This window comes from Ascaphus truei, chromosome 19, assembly GCF_040206685.1.
Source record: "Ascaphus truei isolate aAscTru1 chromosome 19, aAscTru1.hap1, whole genome shotgun sequence".
In the NCBI taxonomy this organism is placed as follows: domain Eukaryota; kingdom Metazoa; phylum Chordata; class Amphibia; order Anura; family Ascaphidae; genus Ascaphus; species Ascaphus truei.
Genome location: NC_134501.1, coordinates 13,676,068 through 13,696,241, shown reverse-complemented (window position 1 = coordinate 13,696,241; position 20,174 = coordinate 13,676,068). Strand labels below are relative to the sequence as shown.

At 44.1% G+C, this 20,174-nt stretch overlaps 2 protein-coding genes across 3 annotated transcripts in view; one reads left to right on the top strand and one right to left on the bottom strand.

Moving 5' to 3' along the window:
• Window positions 1–669, bottom strand: part of COTL1 (coactosin like F-actin binding protein 1) — a 31,410-nt gene extending 30,741 nt beyond the window's left edge. Inside the window, exon 1 of the mRNA XM_075576678.1 lies at window positions 22–669. Coding sequence (XP_075432793.1) covers window positions 22–98 — 77 coding nt within the window. The 5' untranslated portion in view covers window positions 99–669. The remainder of the gene's footprint in view (window positions 1–21) is intronic.
• Window positions 662–19,376, top strand: KLHL36 (kelch like family member 36). Of its 2 annotated transcripts, none has more exons than XM_075576676.1 (6): window positions 662–1,053; window positions 5,203–5,334; window positions 5,865–5,942; window positions 7,943–9,016; window positions 10,113–10,270; window positions 16,035–19,376. In XM_075576676.1, exons 3-6 carry the CDS (start codon window positions 5,883–5,885, stop codon window positions 16,588–16,590), a joined length of 1,848 nt encoding a protein of 615 aa, XP_075432791.1. In that variant the 5' UTR covers window positions 662–1,053; window positions 5,203–5,334; window positions 5,865–5,882; the 3' UTR covers window positions 16,591–19,376. The 2 variants fall into 2 exon arrangements, with proteins under 2 accessions (XP_075432791.1, XP_075432792.1); XM_075576677.1 differs by lacking the exon at window positions 662–1,053 and adding an exon at window positions 4,008–4,699.
• Window positions 19,377–20,174: the final 798 nt, after the last annotated feature.

Sequence of the window (20,174 nt, the reverse complement as noted above, 5' to 3'; positions counted from 1 at the left end):
GTTCCAAATCCTGCAACTTACCAGCTGATCCCATTGGTGTCATCCCTGACCAGATTGTAGGATTCCCTGCATGCCTCTTTGTCAATTTTAGTAGCCATTGGGTTGATGGGGAAACTGCTTGTGAAGTCAATGAATGGTCCCCCAAAAAAGCCAACAAATTCTTTGCAGACAGAAGGAAAAAAAAGCTAAATCCTTTAACCAGATGGGTGCAGTGTAACAATCCTGGGATGCAGCAGGGCTGTGAGTGTGCTGGGGATACAATGTAACAATCCTGGGATGCAGCAGGGCTGTGAGTGTGCTGGGGATACAATGTAACAATCCTGGGATGCAGCAGGGCTGTGAGTGTGCTGGGGATACAATGTAACAATCCTGGGATGCAGCAGGGCTGTGAGTGTGCTGGGGATACTATGTTGCTAATGCTGCTGATCTCAGTCACAGCCACTGAATGAGCAGCAGCAGGCGGCAAGCTGTTAACCCCTTCCTCCCTGCTCAGGAAAAAAAACCACTGCTTGAGGGCACACTGCTGATATATACATTTTCCTGCAAGGGGAGGTTCTCTCAGCTCAGATTTCTGCCAATAAAAAAAAAGAAGTAGGGTTAGGCTCACCCCTTTGGCTTTGCTGCCTGATGGTTTCCCCTTGTCTGCTTCCTGTTTGGTGGTTAATGACCAGCAGGGCATTACTGGGATATTCATGTGGGTGATGTCATAGTCTGAGCACACACACTATAGGGGAGTCAATGAATGGTGCCAGAAGGAGCCCCCACCACCCCCCATTCCGGGCCTGGTACCTCAGCACCCCCCATTCCAGGCCTTGATACCCCACCACCCCCCATTCCAGGCCTCTCCCTAATAAAGATGAGCAGACACACAAATGCTGCAGAAAACTCAGCTCTTTGCCTGCAGCACCCACCCCCCAGTGTGTGGCAGCAGTACATGTCACCTCCCAGGCAGCTCAATGTGACATTTCTATCGTACTTTGCATAGAAAAGACACAATCAACATGATCACCGGATCAGGAAGACATGACGGAGGAGGGCAGCAAGGCGCTGGAGGTAGGGAACGGCAAGGGTTGGGGTAACCCCCCCGGGTTGGGGTAACCCCCCCTCCGGGACCGGAGGTTGTGGGAGGGGGTGGGGGGAGGCACTGAAAGAGTTAAAGGTTCTTGCAGATTCGGGGTTGTGTATGTGACATGTAGCGGTGGGATGTCAATGGCAGCAGGACGGCAGTGACAGGACTGCATAGCAAGATCACAGCACATGGGAGATATATATATATATACACACACACACACACACACACTGTGTGTGTGTGTGTTCCACCCTCCGGTGTGGTCATGTCGTGGTTTGATCAGAATAACCAGCATGCCCGCTTGTCTTTCTAATGGCTGCAGAGGATAAATATGTCTGCACAGAGGAATCATTTATTCTTTGTGAATGTTATACCTCCCTCTGTTGTTACAACAGTGAAAAGACATGAGCTTTTATTTATATATATATATATATATATATATATATATATATATATATATATATATATATATATACTACTATTTATCAACACTGAGAAAATACTACAATTAGTACATGAATAGTGTGTGTGTGTGTGTGTGTGTGTGTGTGTGTGTGTGTGTGTGTGTGTGTGTGTGTGTGTGTGTGTGTGTGTGTGTGTGTGTGTGTGTGTGTGTGTGTGTGTGTGTGTGTGTGTGTGTGTGTGTGTGTGTGTGTGTGTGTGTGTGTGTGTGTGTGTGTGTGTGTGATACTGAGTTAAGTTATGGTGAGTAAAAAAAGTGACAAAAACCCTCCACAGGAAAGCAAATATGCAAATATAGCTGTATGCTCATCTGCATGTCTTAGGCAGGTCTGCAACCCCGCCTTTCCCCATTATCATACAGCACTTCCACTGCAGCAAGGGATTCTGGGAAATGACGTGCAAATGAGCACACATTATGAGCCTATAGGGAACCATGTTAAAAATGGTTATTGAGGCAAAAAGTGCCACTGTGTGCTCATTTGCACGTCATTTCCCAGAATCCCTTGCTGCAGTGGAAGTGCTGTATGCTGGGTGATAATGGGGAAAGGCGGGGTTGCAGACCTGCCTAAGACATGCAGATGAGCATACAGCTATATTTGCATATTTGCTTTCCTGTGGAGGGTTTTTGTCACTTTTTTACTCACCATAACTTAACTCAGTATTATGGTTTAGCCTATCCCATAGCCTCTCTTGCATTCCCAGTAAAATCAACCCCACACTGATGAGACCCATCAAGGTCGAAACAGCTGTCTGTGGGTGGTTTTCTGGGTATGCACCTTAACCCTGGCTGTGCTCAAAGCTGTGACCATGCAGCAAGCTTAAGCCTATAGGGAACCATGTTAAAAATGGTTATTGAGGCAAAAAGTGACACTGTGTGCTCATTTGCACGTCATTTCCCAGAATCCCTTGCTGCAGTGGAAGTGCTGTATGCTGGGTGATAATGGGGAAAGGCGGGGTTGCAGACCTGCCTAAGACATGCAGATGAGCATACAGCTATATTTGCATATATATATATATATATATATATAGTGGTCGACAAATCACCAAAAAATCTACTCGCCACCTAGTACCACACTTGTGCTGCTTGGGCCAATAGGAGCTCGCCACGATGTTAAATCCACTTTCCCGGGGCGTGCAAATGTATAGGTTTGTCGAACATTGTATATATATATAAAATCAAAAAATAAATAGATGATACCGTTCTGTGGCTAACCAAATGCTTTTATTTGTGCGAGCTTTCGAGATACACTGATCTCTTCTTCCGGCGATGTTACAATGAATGAAGCAAGGATTACTTAAAAACAGTGTCTCTTGGAATGTTATCTTTGCTTCTCCTTCCCCCGGTGTGGATGTGTTTTATGGCTAGAGGTGTCAAAGGGTAACTGAAAGCAAGTGAAGAAAGAGTGTGTATGTGTATCAGTGTGAATAAAAATGAATGGAGAGCCCACAGTATAAACAGTGCTCTACACAAGGTGTGTGTGGAGTGAGAGGGGATATAAATGGTGTGGGTGGGTGTGGAAATGTGAGAGTTTGTAGCACAACTAAAAGTGTGTGTGGATACTATGTGGTCCCTATTGGTCCTGTTGGCGAACATTTCTCTGACTCTGGCCATAAGATGAACGATCTGAGGGTTGCCATACTCAAAGGTAATCTTAAAACCCCGAAAGAGAGACGGTTGCATGAATACAAATTTATGCAACTGTTCGGGACACTTAGCAGTGGCCTAAACAGAGATCGAAATTTTATGAGTCATTACTGACAGTAGCGAACTCTCTTCCCATGAGCGCTAAAGGCCATGTATGTACATACTGTGCTATATGTATGCACACACAGCTGTCTCTCACACATACTAATACTCCTTATTTTTCCATCCCTATACACCAATAGGGACCACATAGTATCCACACACACTTTTAGTTGTGCTACAAACTCTCACATTTCCACACCCACCCACACCATTTATATCCCCTCTCACTCCACACACACCTTGTGTAGAGCACTGTTTATACTGTGGGCTCTCCATTCATTTTTATTCACACTGATACACATACACACTCTTTCTTCACTTGCCTTCAGTTACCCTTTGACACCTCTAGCCATAAAACACATCCACACCGGGGGAAGGAACAGCAAAGATAACATTCCAAGAGACACTGTTTTTAAGTAATCCTTGCTTCATTCATTGTAACATCGCCGGAAGAAGAGATCAGTGTATCTCGAAAGCTCGCACAAATAAAAGCATTTCGTTAGCCACAGAACGGTATCATCTATTTATTTTTTGATTATTGAAGCTTGGCTAACACGGTACTGATACCTCTACATGTGTATATATATATATATATATATATATATATATATATAGCCTTGAGAAAGCGCCATAAGAGCGAAACATGTCGGTTCTATTGCACATGATCCGATAAACCTTTTTTATTTTTGAAGTCACCTTCGCTCTCTTCATTCTCATCGTTGGTGCGTCGCAGTTTTTCTCTATTCCTATTTGCTGTCTATCAAGTACAGGCAGTCCTCGGTTATCCACCAGAATCCGTTCTGGAAGTAGCGTCGGACAGTGAAACCGTTGTAAAGTGAGTCCCATGTTAATCAGTGGCGGTGAGCGTTGGATAACGCATTCCGGCGTAGAAAAACAGCCCTTTGGGTTGCATTGTAAAGCGTTGGATATGCCATTCGTTGTAAAGCGAAACGTTGGATAGCGAGGACTACCTGTATCCTGATGTCGCTGCCCTCTCCATTATGACTCCTATTCAATATGCTGTGAAGTTACTTCCTGGTACTGGTGAAAAGACCAGCTCCTTTGAAATAAATGGGACTAAACTCTTACAGGCAAGCGTCTTTGCAGAATATTGTATAAGGGCCAATGCTGGCAGTTAATTTGCTTGTGTATTGTTACAGATAGATGTGCTTCACAATACCACCATAACCCTGTCCCTTTAGCGCTTCTGCTACAGTAACTCTGCACTCACAACTACAATGAAAGTAATGGCAGTTACTAACTGACGAATACTGTAGGTCTCACACAATGATAAGATCCACTGACTCCACCTAAATTCATGAACCCTGACTGTGTTCTTGGTTTTGAGAGGCCTGCCACCCTACTATTAAAGCAGCAGGCTCGGTCCTAAGGGTAGGAGGGTTGCAGACAAGGCTGGTGAGGTGAGATTGCAATGTCAGGCAGATGGTATCTACATTTATACTACATTAAGTGGTCCTTTGCTGATAAAGGTCAAATGGAGATTTTGCTGTGTACTTTTTGAAGCTGATCACATTTTATATTGGGATTCTGATTGCCTGGTGATGTAAGTTATTTGGTTACATCAGCACAGTGTCTGGTGACATAATCTTATGCAACAACATCAGAATGTATTCCATTTCTATCGAGCAGTGGATGGGTGTCAAAACTGGATGTCAAAACTAAACTTATTGGTTGACCTGGTGATTCTTACAACCAAAGTCTGGTATTAAAGTATCTTGTAAATGTTGGCAGAGTCTCAGGATGCACAATTAATTATGAATTTGTTATTGCTACTTTTTACTATATATATATTTCAAATGTCTGCAATCCACGTTGTCACATGCAGTACTGGAATAGGACACCTTTTTCTCTTGTTTTGCGTTAAGATTTCAATGTCACTTGCCTGTCATCTATCTGTTTTCAGTGTTGTTAGATCCGACCTTCCTGAGATATGCACGTGTATAGATGGAAAAGGCTACTCCTTATTCACAGCAACAAGACATTGTGCTGTTACCATCAACTAGAGACTGAAGGGACTACAACCACCCACTGCAAGGTATCTAACCGTGTTGTTCATGCAGCATTTGTGGCCACGATGTCCTAATTTGTAGTGTGAGAAAGTGTATTGTTACAAAACTAGATATTGACAGTAATATGCTGACTGAAAGCATCAAGAAGCTGGATACCTGCAGATAGAAAACATTTCAGTTGCTAGTCAGAATGACCTATATTTTCTCTAATTTGGCCTCTGCTTGAGCAAATTCTATAGTGTCTGGGGGGTATTCCAGTGCATTACAAACCCTATCAGCAATGACGTAAATTGAGATCTTGCATAAAGAATACTTTGCAGATCGATGAATATAGTCAACAAACCTACTTGTGAAAATGTTGAACCTACAGTAGTTCCCCGTGCGTGAAATACTTGGAGACTATGTGGCATATGCTGCAGTTTTTAATTGTCTTCCTCTGAGCTGTGAAGGACCTGACACAGTATAGTATTATGCGGCCAGGTGCAGGTCTGTTTTTGCAGGATACTTTGTCTTGAGAGCTGTGGTTGGCTTATTCTTTGGTTATTCTTTTTCATAGAGAACCATCTAAGCAAAAATGGAAGGTTCAAGACAGTCTCGAGTGTCCCGACCACACAAGATCAGTGAGTCTTCAAAGGTATGTAAACCTTCTGACATTTTCTCTCACAACCCTAATTCCATGTTCTTCTTAATATTTAATGCTATAGAACCAACAAGTCTCAATTCATATTCCCACACTCTGGTTATGTAAAGTGTTTTTACATTGTCTCTTGCACGTTTTGCTGTGTATGGCTCGTTTTAAAATATACAAGAAAACTGGGGCGCTCCTCACAATTATACACACTGATACCCAAAATCTAGTTGGAGTTCAAAGTGGATGTAGATAGGCGGCAATGATGCACATAAATAATAAAATCATGCAATACTAGCTGCTGGTCTTTGCTGCTGCTCAGTCGGTAACGGATCTCCCACAATCCTCACACAGTATGAAGACACAATAAGGCGAGCGCAAGCCAGAAAAAAAACAAAAACAGCAAAATGTAAGTCACACAATAGCCTAAAAATGCTAAAAATGGAATGGGTGATAGGAGGGTAAATAGGATGGAAGGAAGTAATACAAAATCACTCTCATGGCCATGCGTGAGTGTATACACATCACAACAAAGGTGGCTTTAGCCTACGGCTTGCTTCATTGATCACTGGTCCTGACGGAGATCTCAGGAGAGAAGGAGGGGAGAACAGCAATAGGTGTATAACACTGTCAAGTGACAATAAATGGTGGGGTGGATAAAATAGATATATAAAAACCACTCACATGGCCATATGTGAGTGCAGACACTCAGAGATAATCCCAGCCTTAGAGGTGGAGCACAATCTTCTTTAGTAAATCACAGGCAGGGTAAGCCAGGTAAAAAACAGAAGTTTAATGAATAAAAGGAGGATTTTTGGACATTTTATACCACCGCAGTTTCACCTGGATCGCCGTTCGCCGCCAGACTTTTCTGATGCGGAAGTCGGTACAACACCGATCGCGCCATACAGGAGAGCTGCCGTGAGTTCTGGGACATTTCCAATTGGACTTTTTACTTCTTTTATTCATTAAAGTTCTGTTTTTTACCTGGCGTACCCTGCCTGTGATTTACTAAAGAAGATTGTGCGCCACCTCTAAGGCTGGGATTATCTCTGAGTGTCTGCACTCACATATGGCCATGTGAATGGTTTTTATATATCTATTTTATCCACCCCACCATTTATTGTCACTTGACAGTGTCATACACCTATTGCTGTTCTCCCCTCCTTCTCTCCTGAGATCTCCGTCAGGACCAGTGATCAATGAAGCAAGCCGTAGGCTAAAGCCACTTTTGTTGTGATGTGTATACACTCACGCATGGCCATGTGAGTGATTTTGTATTACTTCCTTCCATCCTATTTCCCCTCCCATCACCCATTCAATTTTTAGCATTTTTAGGCTATTGTGTGACTTACATTTTGCTGTTTCTGTTTTTGTTTTTTCCGGCTTGCGCTCGTTTTCAAATAGTCATTAGGATTCTTGAACATGTATTCATAGTAATCTTTGCTGAACATTTTAAGGCCATATTTACGAAGTGTTGTTAACCCCTTAAGGCACCTTACATCACATTCAAGTGACTAGGCCATATGGGGCTTCTTAATAACCTTTGTAGTGCCCGGGGTCTGGTGCCACAAGACTTCTGACACTTCAGCATCATGTGATTGCTACAGAAGTAATCACATGACGTGCCCAAGTGCCAGGGAGTTCCACTTCCATTTAGATCAGCTGGATGCTTCATCAGAGCACTCAACCTGATCAGCCCCTAAAAAAGATTGAATGCCCATGATGTACTTGGTACATAATAAAGGCCTCTGCTGTCCCAGGACGCATGCCATACCGGGTACGTTTGTTAGGGCACTGGAAAGGTTAAATATGCCCCCTATTATGTGCCCTATCTCTTAAAAATTTTCCAAATAGAAAACCAGGGAGAAATAAGCATTAAGAATAAGTATGAGATCTATATGAGCTCTTGGCCTTTCTTCTGAAGGGGCATAGTTATTGTATCATAGGGTAGAGGAACCTATGCTTTCCTGTACTTGATTTATTGGTGTTTCTTGGTTGCACAGCTGTACAGATGGGCGGACCACTCCAGTCTGGTCATTCACAGTCTGAATGAACAGAGGCAAAAGAATCTATTCTGTGACATTGTCCTGGTGGCCGATGAACAGAGAGTCCCAGCCCACAGGAACCTCCTGGCCGCCTGCAGCGACTACTTCAACTCGATGTTCACCATTGGCATGCGTGAGGTCCATCAGAAGGAGGTGGAACTGGTGGGTGCCTCTTATATAGGCCTCAAGGCCGTGATTGACTTCCTGTACAACAGTGATCTGTCCTTGGATGGGGGAAACATTGACTATGTACTGGAGACAGCTCACCTCCTGCAGATCTGGAAGGTGGTGGACTTTTGCTGCGAGTACCTGGAGAATGAAGTGAGCGACGAAAACTATCTGTACCTCCAGGAGCTGGCTTCGATTTACAGCCTGGAACGCCTGGGCTCTTATATTGACTCCTTCATTCTGCAGAACTATAGCACACTTTCCTTCACAACCGACTTCCTGCAAAATATCTCCACCCAGAAACTGTGCCAGTACTTGACAAGCAACCAAGTGCAGCATCAATGCGAACACGACCTTCTGCAGTCTGCTCTGCAGTGGCTCACTCAGTGTTCTGAGAGGGAAAGCCAGGCATACCAGGTCCTACAGAACATTCATTTCCAACTGATCCCTAAGAGTGATCTGCTACAACGAGTGAAGCCTGCGGTGTGCTCTCTCCTCCCAAAGGAAGCAAACTGTGAGGGCTTGGTGGAGGAAGCCGTATTTTATCAGAACAATGTGGCTGCACAGCCTCTCCTCCAGAACACGCGCAGCTCCCTGCGCACAGGTAACGAGAGGCTTCTGTTCGTTGGCGGGGAGGTTTCTGAACATTGCCTGGAGCTGAGTGATGATGTCTGCAGTCTGGACACCAAGAAGGAGCAGTGGCTGTCTGAGACGCAGCTACCAGCTAGACGGAGTCACCACTGTGTTACAGATCTCGGCAACTTCATCTTTGTTGCTGGGGGAAGTTTCTCAAGGGACAATGGAGGGGACGCTGCCTCCAACCTCCTCTACAGGTATGATCCCCGCTGGAATCAGTGGATCAAGGTGAGACTCTAACGGAGTTAGAAGCAGACAAATACCTACAAATGTGGTACTGCTAGATCACCCATCATCTGCAATACATGATAGCGTTTTAGTCTCCATACCACTATATGCAAGTAATCAAACGTATCAAACACTCCACAAGGCCCATGTCGGAGAGATTGGGTGGTTCTTAAACAAAATAGGACATTGTAATGAAACCATTCTAATATATTTGAATGTCCAAATGGCAGAAGCTGCTTCCCATGTGTGACTGAGACCCGAGAGGTCTGTTCCTCCAGGGTGCTCCTCAATACATTATTAAGGATAATCTTTGATGCTGCCTCACATAACTTATTTATAATGTACAACTACCAGGAAACACACATTTTACCACGATGCAAGTGAAAATAAGAGTAAATGAATCACGTTGTTAAGAGACCATTTAATTGCTACAATTTAAAGATGAAAAAGAAGGCAACAAAATACATAATTTCAGCTAGTCCATCAATAGGGCCTGTTCTGCTAATGGTGTAGTTGGAATTCAAAATACTTATTTGATAGTTCCTATCTACAGCCAAAAACAATGCCCTTTTCTTGCCTCCATGCTCGGGCCCATGTATTGCCTTATTTCTTTCCATTCATAGACTATAAGATATTGGAATTTCAAATATTCTCACTCCTTTTCTCATTTGGATTTTTAAAGCCCTTTTAGTGTTTGGTTTTTACTGTAGCTCTTGGTAAGTGATACCCTTTCTGCTTCATCATTTACCCTTGTGGATTTCCCTGGTGTAGATCCGATTGGAGAGTTGTCTGTAACCCATAACGTTTTCTAGACACGTCAGCAGCCCCTTAAAGCATGTTTACATTTCACGGGTAACACATAGAGTGGTGGTACCTAGATGTCTGGGACATGCTTGGAATTCGCTTACTCTAGCAGTGGCGTCATGATATTATCTGGTTAATTTGTTGATTGTGATACATTTTGTTTATGGAGAGAAACAAGAGTCCTTCTTGGATGTTTTTTTTTTTTTACACAAGCTTTGAGATCCTCAAGGTGTATAATGATTGGGAAAAGATGCTTCATCCCAAATATGGACAAATGCTTTCTTTTCCGCAGGTGGCATCTATGAACCAAAGCAGAGTAGACTTCTATCTCGCGGCTGCAGCTGAAAAACTGGTAGCAGTAGGTGGCAGGAATGAAAATGGGGCACTATCTTCAGTTGAATCCTACTGCCCTCATCAGGACACCTGGACATACGTGTCAGAACTGCCAAGGTAGCCATGTTATTACATAGTAATTAAAAAAACCATTCAGCGTTTTGGGCCGTATAATTAATTAAACCTGTTGGGTGGCTGGGTAACATGTTTATGAGATAATCTATTAATTTAGACTAGGGCGTTTTCTTGTCATGTTTAATCCTATATTGTAAATCATTACTATTGCAGGCTCCTTAATACAGGAGCAGATAGGCTGGTAATTAGCTGGCTGGCACTGTAACTTACATACAAAGTTAAGTGGCAATGAAACGTTTAACATTCGGATTCCTAAAACCTACAGGTACATTGTGTCTTTGTCCTTTTTTGTTTTAAAAGTAATTATAGAAACGCTTAACCAGGTAGCGCAATAAGTATTTGATAAGACATTTGATAGTTCCCAGTAAATAGAAAATAAAATGTTTTTTTTTTCCCCCCTCAGGACACACAAAATAAGTAAACTTTTTACTTGAAAGAAAATTGGACTTTTTAAGGAAGCTGATTACGTTAAACAGCTGTTTAATTTTTTTACCTATTATGGCCCATATTTACTAAAAGGGGCTAAGCATTAGCACGACTTCAATCCCATTCATTTTAATGCACGTTAGATTGTGCTAAAGCTTAGTACCGTTTAGTGAATTTGGGCCTATGTTGGACTGTCCCTTTAAAGCTGCAGACCAAGCAATATCCTACATGTGTGGGTTTTAAAATAAAAAATCAGTTCTCTACTATGAGAAAATACTTGTAGCATTTTTTTTAAACAACTCTGACATTTTTAGTGTATCATAATGTAACAAGCATTTTTGGTTTCTATAGCAACCATTTACAAAGTCACACCCCCTTCCTCTTCTGAAACAAGTTCTGGCACACCCCTTTTTTTTTTTGACCCTGCCCACACTTTAGCAGTGCACCAATTGTATCTAGTGACTGCCTGGTCACATGATCTTCCCCACAGAACTTTGAATCTTGGGTCCTCTTCTGCTGCACTGACAGCCATTTAGTGAACCCCCCAAGCCGAATCTTCACGGATCGATCTGCAACTTAGCTAATGACTTATCGTCGTGTGGATTGTATTGATGCACAGATTAAAGGGGAAACAAACTAAAATGTAAAAAATAAAAAAAAACAAGTAACTTGGTCTGCTGCTTTTAATTTTAAGTAATAGAGCTAAGTAATCAGAGCTGATGAAATTCGCCACGGGCATTGTGTGTGCTGTGCTCGGCCCTGGCTTTCCCTAATTCACCTCCAGTCCGTGCCAGCGAAAGTACAACCAACAACAAGATGGGACAGCACAGCAAGGCCAGGTGTTGATTTGAACACGGTTATCCTTGCCAGTGGATTAGCAGAGTGCCTCAGAGAAAGGCAAAGACTTTGTTTGTGGTGATCGGGTTCCTGCTGGATCCCCCACTCCGAGGCAGCCAAGACAGGGAAATCAAAGGCTGGATGAGTGTGGGCTGGTGTTTTTGCCGCCGGGCAAAGAGCTGCTTTTAGTCGCCTAACCCTTTGCATAGTTCTTCAACTAGCTTTCCAAAGGGGCCGGATCGGAAAAAATGAGGGCCACTAAAGCAGGGGTGCACAAATTTGGGGGTGCGGCGGTTACAGAGGTCCTGCACTCTTCCCCCAAAGCATTTAAATGAAATGCCGGGGAGCGGGCGAGGCCTCTGTATTACTCACTTACCTTCTCTCCGACGGCTTTGGGCGATGCGTCGCCAAGCCAAACACCACGTCAAATGACGCTGCGGGGTCATGTGACGTCCCGCAATGCCATGGTGATGTGCCGTCAAATGACGCCGGATACCAGGTGGGTGGGAGGTGGGGAGTGCGAGCACTGGGGATGAGCAGGCGCAGGGCCAAAAACATTGCGGGGTGCGCAAACTGGGGGGGATGTGGGATTTTTCAGTGGGGGGGGGGGAGCGTGGCGGTGGCAGAGGCCCCACTCTCTTCCCCGAGGCATTTAAATGCCGTGGGTCCGTGCGAGGCCTCGGCAACATCAACTTACCGGGATTCAGCCGGCTTCTGGTCACATCGCCATGACGGGTCATGTGACGTGATGCGCCGTCATGGTAACGCACGTAAAATTATGCTGCGGGGTCACGTGACTCTTGGCGTCATTTGATGCCAGGTCACTTGAGAGGTGGAGCACGAGCGCTGGGACCGGCACACAAGGGACGGCGCAGCAAAAAACGTTGCGCAGTCCTGCAGTAAAACATTGTAATGTAACATCATTTACCATAAACTTCAAAATACTATACTTACATTTTGCTATCCTCTGTATCATACATAATTCTGTTAACCATGCTTAGACGTACATTTCAGCATTAACTGCAAACCAATGAGAGGGACAGACCGCCCAAGCGCCGCTCCGAGACCCTTCCCGGGCCACACATTGAAGGGTTAATGTATGAAGCATAATATTGAGCACGTATGCGTGTTTGGAGGGTGTTGTTGCTATTGCTAATGCTTGCTGTGCCTGGGAAGCAGTAATAGCAACGCAGTACCGCTGCATCCATTTGCTGTGCTGCGCTGACCCATAATGCATTGCAGCTCCCTCCAGCATGACTTTGGTTGCAGGGAGAACGTCTCCGGGGAGGGGACAACCCCTTGAGTCATAGCAACGCGAGCGGGTTAATCCCTTTTGTTGCAGCACCAAAGTAAAATTAAACCAGCGCTAGCGTGGCCTGCAACAAGGACAACGTGTTGTTTGTCCATTTGGCAACGAAGGGGTTAAACCACTGGATGTAATTTGGTTCAGCGTCCTGCCATTAGCCAACTGAGGGCACTTGGATGTTCAACCCTGTGGTTGCCCCAGGACGTGCTCACCCTGGGGTCTGGCACTCCATGCGACGTCACGCCCTTTTCATGCTGGTTTTCCAGCACAGAACATGATCTGACACGTTGATAAAGACCTGACTCGTTGATCTGGCTCTTTGATAAAGCACTTTGCGTGTGAAACGCGTTAGAGCGTCAGCTCTGGGACCATTTCATATGTTTGCCAAGCTTCAATAAACACTTTTATTTTTTGGTCGTCCCGTTCCACTTTTGCAAATAATGTAACATTTCTATGGTAAGCAAAACCTTTGGAGAACTTTTACCATCTTTATCTTACGTCTTTAGTTGATTTGTCAGTGGTTAAAGGCACAGGGACATGGTTAAATTTGCTCTTGTTTTTTGTCTGCAAAGTAATTATGAAGCCGTCATAGGTGAATTACACTGATAAATTGCTTAAGAATATGCATGGTTTGACCCCCTGCAGTGCAAACACTCCTGCAGTTTGACAATGGTTTAGGTTTGGATCCTTTAAAGATGAATCTTTTCAGTGTTTCTAAAAGGGTGGGAGATCATTTCTGTCATGGTAATGTGCAACAGTCAATATGAATAGCAACGCTTTTGTAGAGCTTTACAAAGGATCAACTTCCTTTCAATACAGGTGTTAATGGTGCAACCGCCCAGACCCTCTGGTGTCTTAATGGAACCTGATTATTAACTAGCCACAGATGTTCAGCTTCTAGTCCCAAGTACCCCAACCCTACTAAATACTTCAATCCCTACTTCCTCCTGTCATTCACCATATCCCTTCTGCTTGCCATACATTCAGGCCTCGTTCAGGGTGCCTGCTTCGCGACGTGTGCGCGCGCGCACGTTCGAAACAAAGTATTTAAAGTAAATATCGGTGTCAGGGTAGCAGCTGCCCCGTCGCCGAAGTACGGAGTTGACGCTGGCTACAGTTTGCATAAACAACTCAAGTTGTTTTTTCAAGCTGCAGCAGCGTCACTGGTACTTCGGCAGCCAATCAAATCATTCGGGAAAGTGTAGTGAGAAGAGCAACACCCATCCCTAACCTCGGGTCTGTAGCCCCGCCTCCTCAACGCTAGCAAAGGTCTGCTGGGGGGTGATGAGCACACATCGCCCAGCAGACTGACGCGCGTGCACACCCGAAACGCGCGCCATCCACCTCCTGCCTCTGCCACCCTGAACGAGGCCTTAGACTGCAATAAATGACAAGCTTTCCCATTAATACCTGAGGTCTTTGGGTTTTTGCAGCATCACAATGGACCCTTTTTAATGTGCATGCAAAGTCGTCTTCCTCTTACTTGGGGAGATTTAAACACCATTCAAATTCAACAGCCGCGGGCCTGATTTTAAAATGAATGAAAAGATCTACATTGATTAAACATTAGGTCAGAGCTCTTTTTAGAAAAATATTACAAGTATTTATGGTATAAAAAGAATGTGCTATTATACGTTTGTAAATAAAAAGTAGTTGTACTTTGGCGTTGGATAAAAATAATAGCATGATGCTTTGACCACTGGCACCTAATATTTTGTTGCCGTCCTTAAGATCAGATAAAGCCCTTGTTCTCTTTCAATGACCGACTATTCACTTGCCACTTTTAGGCGTACAGGCAGTCCTCGGTTATCCGACACAATGCGTTACTCAAAATGGCGTTGTAAAGCGAAACACGTTTTCCCATAGGAACACTGTTTAAATGAAAGGTTCCGTTCCCGAAGGCATTTTTAACACTAAAATACACCAAATATTTCATGCAGGCAATAAGATATACAGCACACACATTCATTATATAGTGTATATACTGTATTATATATATATAATATAACATAATAAATAATATGTTATATAGTATAATATTATATAGTATAATATTATATATATACGCTCTTACGGCGCTTTGCAACGTTGTTTATGTGAATATGTGTGTGTATATATATATATATATATATATATACACACATACACAACGTTGCAAAGCGTCGTAAGAGCGTTGAATAAGCCATTTTGGTGTTGTAAAAATGAGCATAGGTATGCGTTGGATAAGCCATTCATTGTAAAGCGCAGCGTTGTAAAACGAGGACTGCCTGTACTTCTCGGAAAGGGCGGTGGATTTGTGGAATAGGCTCTCAGCAGAGGTGGTGGTGGCTAATACAACAAGGGAATTCAAACATGCTTGGGATATACATAAGGCTAAATAGGAAAGAAAGCTGAGGATCGACTAGGGTTTGGGGTTTCACAGCAGATAGGGAAATGGGCAGACTAAGTGGGCCAAATGGTTCTTATTTCCCGTCAAAATCTATGTTTATTTGAGCGCATAAAACCAGCGGCACCTGAGTGCTACCGGTCGTTGGCAACCAACCACGGTATCTCTTGGTGTAAAGATCACGTGGCTGTGGGCAGGATATGAACGGAAGGGGAGTATCCTCCACTTTCGTTTATCACCATCTCCCTAGAAAACTAGTATTTCCAGCATGGCCTACCCTATGTCAGGGGTGCACAAACTTTTTTTCCCCTGCGCCCCCCCTGCTCACACCCTCGCCCCCCCCCCCCTTACCTTGTCTCTGGCGTCATTTTGACGCCGCGTTGCCATGGCGATACTTCGCCCGAAGCCGTCCTAGACGTGGTAAAGGAACTTTCAGAGGCCTCGCGCACTTCCCCCGGCATTTCATTTAAATGTTTTGGGGAAGAGCACGGGGCCTCTGCAAGCGCCGCACCCCACCTCCCCCCCCAAAAATCTCACGCCCACCAGTTTGCGCACCTCTGCCCTACGTTATGAGGCCTGGCCACATGATGTGCAAGGGTACATATTGTGGCAAGGGTTAAAGCAGCTTACAGTCTCATGGTTTGTAATATATCCACAGTCACAACTGTTAATGTGCGTGCCCAGTTATATATGAGACGGCAAACAGTGTCACTGCCACATAGAAATCTGCGATGCATGAGGAGATGTACAAGAACGACTGTTTTTTTATATATTTTTACGTTTCCTTCCAGATTCACGTATGGCCATGCTGGGACTGTGCACAAGGAGTGTATCTATATCTCCGGGGGACACGATTACCAAATTGGGCCTTACAGGAAGAACTTGCTATGCTACGACCACCGCGCGGACGTATGGGAGGAGAGGAGGCCCATGATCACGGCACGGGGCTGGCACAGCATGTGTACGTTGGACGATAGTATATATGCCATCGGCGGCAGTGATGACAACTTGGAGTCCATGGAGCGCTTCGACATACTGAGTGTGGAGTGTTACAGCCCCCAGTGTGATCAGTGGACGCGAATTGCCCCCTTGCTCCAGCCTACCAGCGAATCAGGGGTAGCTGTTTGGGACAACAAAATATACATCCTTGGAGGTTACAGCTGGGAGAACACTGCGTTTTCCAGAACCGTGCAGGTGTACGACAAGGAGAGGAAAAAATGGGCCAGGGGGACGGACCTGCCCAAAGCTATTGCTGGGGTGTCCGCCTGCGTCTGCGTGCTGAAAACCAGAGCCGATGACCGAAACAAGAAAACCAAGACAAAGAGACATCCGGACAGAGGCCGGTGAGAAGACGGTACAAGGAGAACAGGACTTGTGGTGTGACCTCTTTATACACGATGCATAGGATGGAAAACCAGAAATTAAAAAAACAAGGCTATATAATATATACACACAGTATGTGATGTTATCAGGTTGGGAAGGTTATAAGGCATTGCAGGAGTTGAGTTGCCATTAAATAATCAGCACTTCCTACAGGATCTTTTTTGTCCCGTTAGGCAGTGATTATTTTATGTTAACTATAATTTAGCAGCGTCTAATCCGTAAAAACAGGACTTCGTAAAAATTGGCCCCTATTTCATATGCCGTGTAGGTGTCTTCTTCTTACTAGGGTAGATTTAAACCCCGTTTCAGCAAGGTGAAACATCTACACAGCGTATTGGATATGGGGACAGCGTGCTGAAATGTATACGCAATCTTTCAGAACAACAAGAGGATGATTTGGGCAGGAGGTGGGAATTTACTATGACATGAAGGGTTCTATTTTTTAAGACAAAAGTGCAATTCCGGGGCAAAAAAATGCACCAGATTTATCTGGAAAAAAAAATGGCAATTGAAATCAGTAGTATTCTTTTCTGTGATCCATCTGGTGCAATTGTTTTCGGCCCAGAAATGCACCAGTGTTGCTCTGATACAAAGACCCTGAAAGTCCCAATGAGGATTAAACGTATTGAGATTCCTCAGAGTAGTTCTCTTGTCCTTTTTTTTTTCTTTCTTATTTTCCAACTGCATAAACCTGCCCTCATTTGTTTTCTGCTGATGCAGGGAATATTCATGGGGCATCTCCATTCACTTCCTGAGTAACAGATGACATCATAAATCCAAGATGGCGCCCTCGTGATTTATCAGAAGTTTAAAACATTGCTGTCATTTCATTTAGACTTTGTACGTTTTTTTAATCTGTGCCTATATTATTTGTTTTAACATTTTTAAGATTATTCACTTAAAGGTTCTTTTTGACTTTGAAACAAAATGTCATATGCTGCTAGGTGGGGATCATGGGGGTCTCCAGAGCTGCAGAAAAAAGGGGGATCGAACCCTGCAGCCGGTGCACTAGACAATTAATGGAGATATGATGACTGTATAGAAGTCCATATGAACAGGCAATAATACAATTCCAGTAGTCCAGGATATATATGTTACTGCTGCACAACAATTGCTAAATTCTGTGTCCCATATATCTGTGGACAATAAAGCAGGTAGGGGAAGGACAAGAGAGGGGGAGCTGGGGTGCTCCCGCAGCGTGACGGTATATCCAGCCTCGCCGCAGTCAAGTCCCCAAATAGTTCCTGCTGTCACACCCTGGCCAAAAGCAGATCGTGAACGGGGGACAAAGTATGAAAAGAACTCACGTTCCCCCGAATGTCCATGTCCATAAGAGTTGCGATGTGATGCAGCCTCTGATTCTCCTGGTTGGAACGTGCTCCAGCTGGAAGGGTAACGCAAAATAGAAAAAGGCAGAAAAAGCGGAGCACTGCAAAAGCCGGTACAGGCGGTCCTCGGTTATCCAACGGAATCTGTTCTGGAAGTAGTGTTGGATAGTGAAACCGTTGTAAAGCGAGTCCCATGTTAATAAGTGGCGGGTTGCGTTGGATATGCCATTCGTTGTAAAGTGAAACGTTGGATAGCGAGGACTACCTGTAATGAAGCTGGACTAAAAGGCACGAAGAAAAACTTGTATTGAAAATACAAAAATAACATCGTTCCAGCAGTCATCTCAGTCATCTCAGGACCTTTTACAGTGCTCTGCTTTTTCTGTGGTCTCCAGAGCTGAACCACGTTGATTTCAGCGCCGTGGGACCCCCTGATTCGAGATACTTCCATCGGAAGGTGATGCCGGTATCTCACTGCTGTTTTTGAAGGTCCTGTTTTACGTGGGACAATAGGAGTCACAATGGATGATGTTGCGGCTTCCTATTGGCTCGCAAGACCTTTTAAATAGACATTTCCTGTGCCCTACCGGAGCTGGTACCGGCAGCCCCTTCCAATGTAAGGATCTCGGAAAGCAGGCGGTCCCTGGAGCTAAAATCAACGCAGTCCTGCTCCAGAGACCCCCTGCTTCAAAACTAGTACACAAATAAAACGAGGTATAGTCACTTTAAATGAGCCAAAAGATGTCTTCCGCAATTGGAAGGCGACTTCTGGAGTAGCACAGCTTAGTAAACATGCCCTAAAATGTATTATTGGGCACTGGTTAAAGATGGCTGCCTTTCTTCATACCAATGGTAGAAAGCCTCCAATTGGTTGTTGCTCTGGCGGAGCAAGACATTAATGTTAATCCCGGGTTATTCATGCTGCTGGTGGCAGCCGTCATTTCTGTGTCTACAGTCAGTGTTACTCGCATTCAATTATTCTGTAGTTAGATACTTGTTCTTAAGGTATTGTGTGTAGTTCTTAATTAACCCCATTCACAGCTAAGGGGGACCGCAGTGCATCGCAGTGCAATGTATTAATAATTACACACATGCTGGTGAAGGAGATGTTTTTAAAAAAAAAAATGCTGCCTCTTCAATGTTTTTTTTTTTAACCTATTTTATGAGATTGTTTTATTTCTATTCCTGCATTTGCTAGGAAATAAGGAGGTTACTGTGTATCAGAGTTTTTTTCTCTCCTAACCATGATCTGTCTGTGAATTAGAACAACTTAGACTGGGCTCTGTTATAACATCGCGTGAAATTGCACTTTTGTTTTTTTAGCTGTGCCTTTGTCATTTTTTTTAATGCTGTTATGGAGATATTGAAAGACCTCACAAAAACATTGTCCATGCCTTATGTCAATAAAAAAGTGTTTGTTTAGTGCAGTGTGGGAGATGTCATTTGGCAATATGCTTTTTTCCTCTCTTTTATTGATTATTGAATGTGTGTGTGTGTGTGAGAGACACAGGCACCCACGTATTAGTAGGTAAAGTTCAGCCTGGGTACATACCATCCCATTGTCAAAAGAGCAGAAGGTGGAAGTAATGGGAGTAATGTAAATGGTGCAGCAAAGGTGTGGTAATGATACAGAAGTGGTGTGGTGTGTTCAGGGATCAATACCAGGAAAGCAGAGAAGCTGCATGTTAGGATTTTGGTGCAGAGAAGCTGCATGTTAGGATTATGGTGCAGAGAAGCTGCATTTTAGGATTATGGTGCAGTTTTATTCAGCATAATTGGTGATTTCCTTTTTTGTTTCTGCAGGCAAAAAAATGGAGGGACTGGGGTAGGGCTAGGTGGCGAGTAGCTTTTTGGGTTGGGCCAGTACCTTTTTGGGTAATTTGTCAAGCCGTGTGTGTATATGTATATACTGTACTGCACCGACACACTTTATTCGAGCAAATACCCGGTATGTACCTGGCAGATACCTGGAATGCGCCGCTCCTCACCTCTGACAAGCCCCGTTGCGTTTGCCTTCCCAGCCTGGGTTCATGCCTGGCTGATGGGCGGCTGATCTGTTAAATGATAATGATTAGGATTTAATAGGCTGCAATGCTTCGCGTGTCTACCAGATGGCATAAATTCATGAATTGTAATGCAGTTTATATATATATACTGTGCAGTATTGCAGCCAGCGGGAATAAAATGCTTCAATCCCTGCTTGGAAAATAACTCAATGCA

Bases quoted from the DNA above. Each gene is read 5' to 3' on its own strand.
- KLHL36 (XM_075576676.1), top strand. From the start codon at position 5,883: ATGGAAGGTTCAAGACAGTCTCGAGTGTCCCGACCACACAAGATCAGT. The intron at 5,943-7,942 runs GTATGTAAACCT...TTGGTTGCACAG, and splicing joins AGATCAGTGAGTCTTCAAAG to CTGTACAGATGGGCGGACCA. The intron at 9,017-10,112 runs GTGAGACTCTAA...TCTTTTCCGCAG, and splicing joins GCTGGAATCAGTGGATCAAG to GTGGCATCTATGAACCAAAG.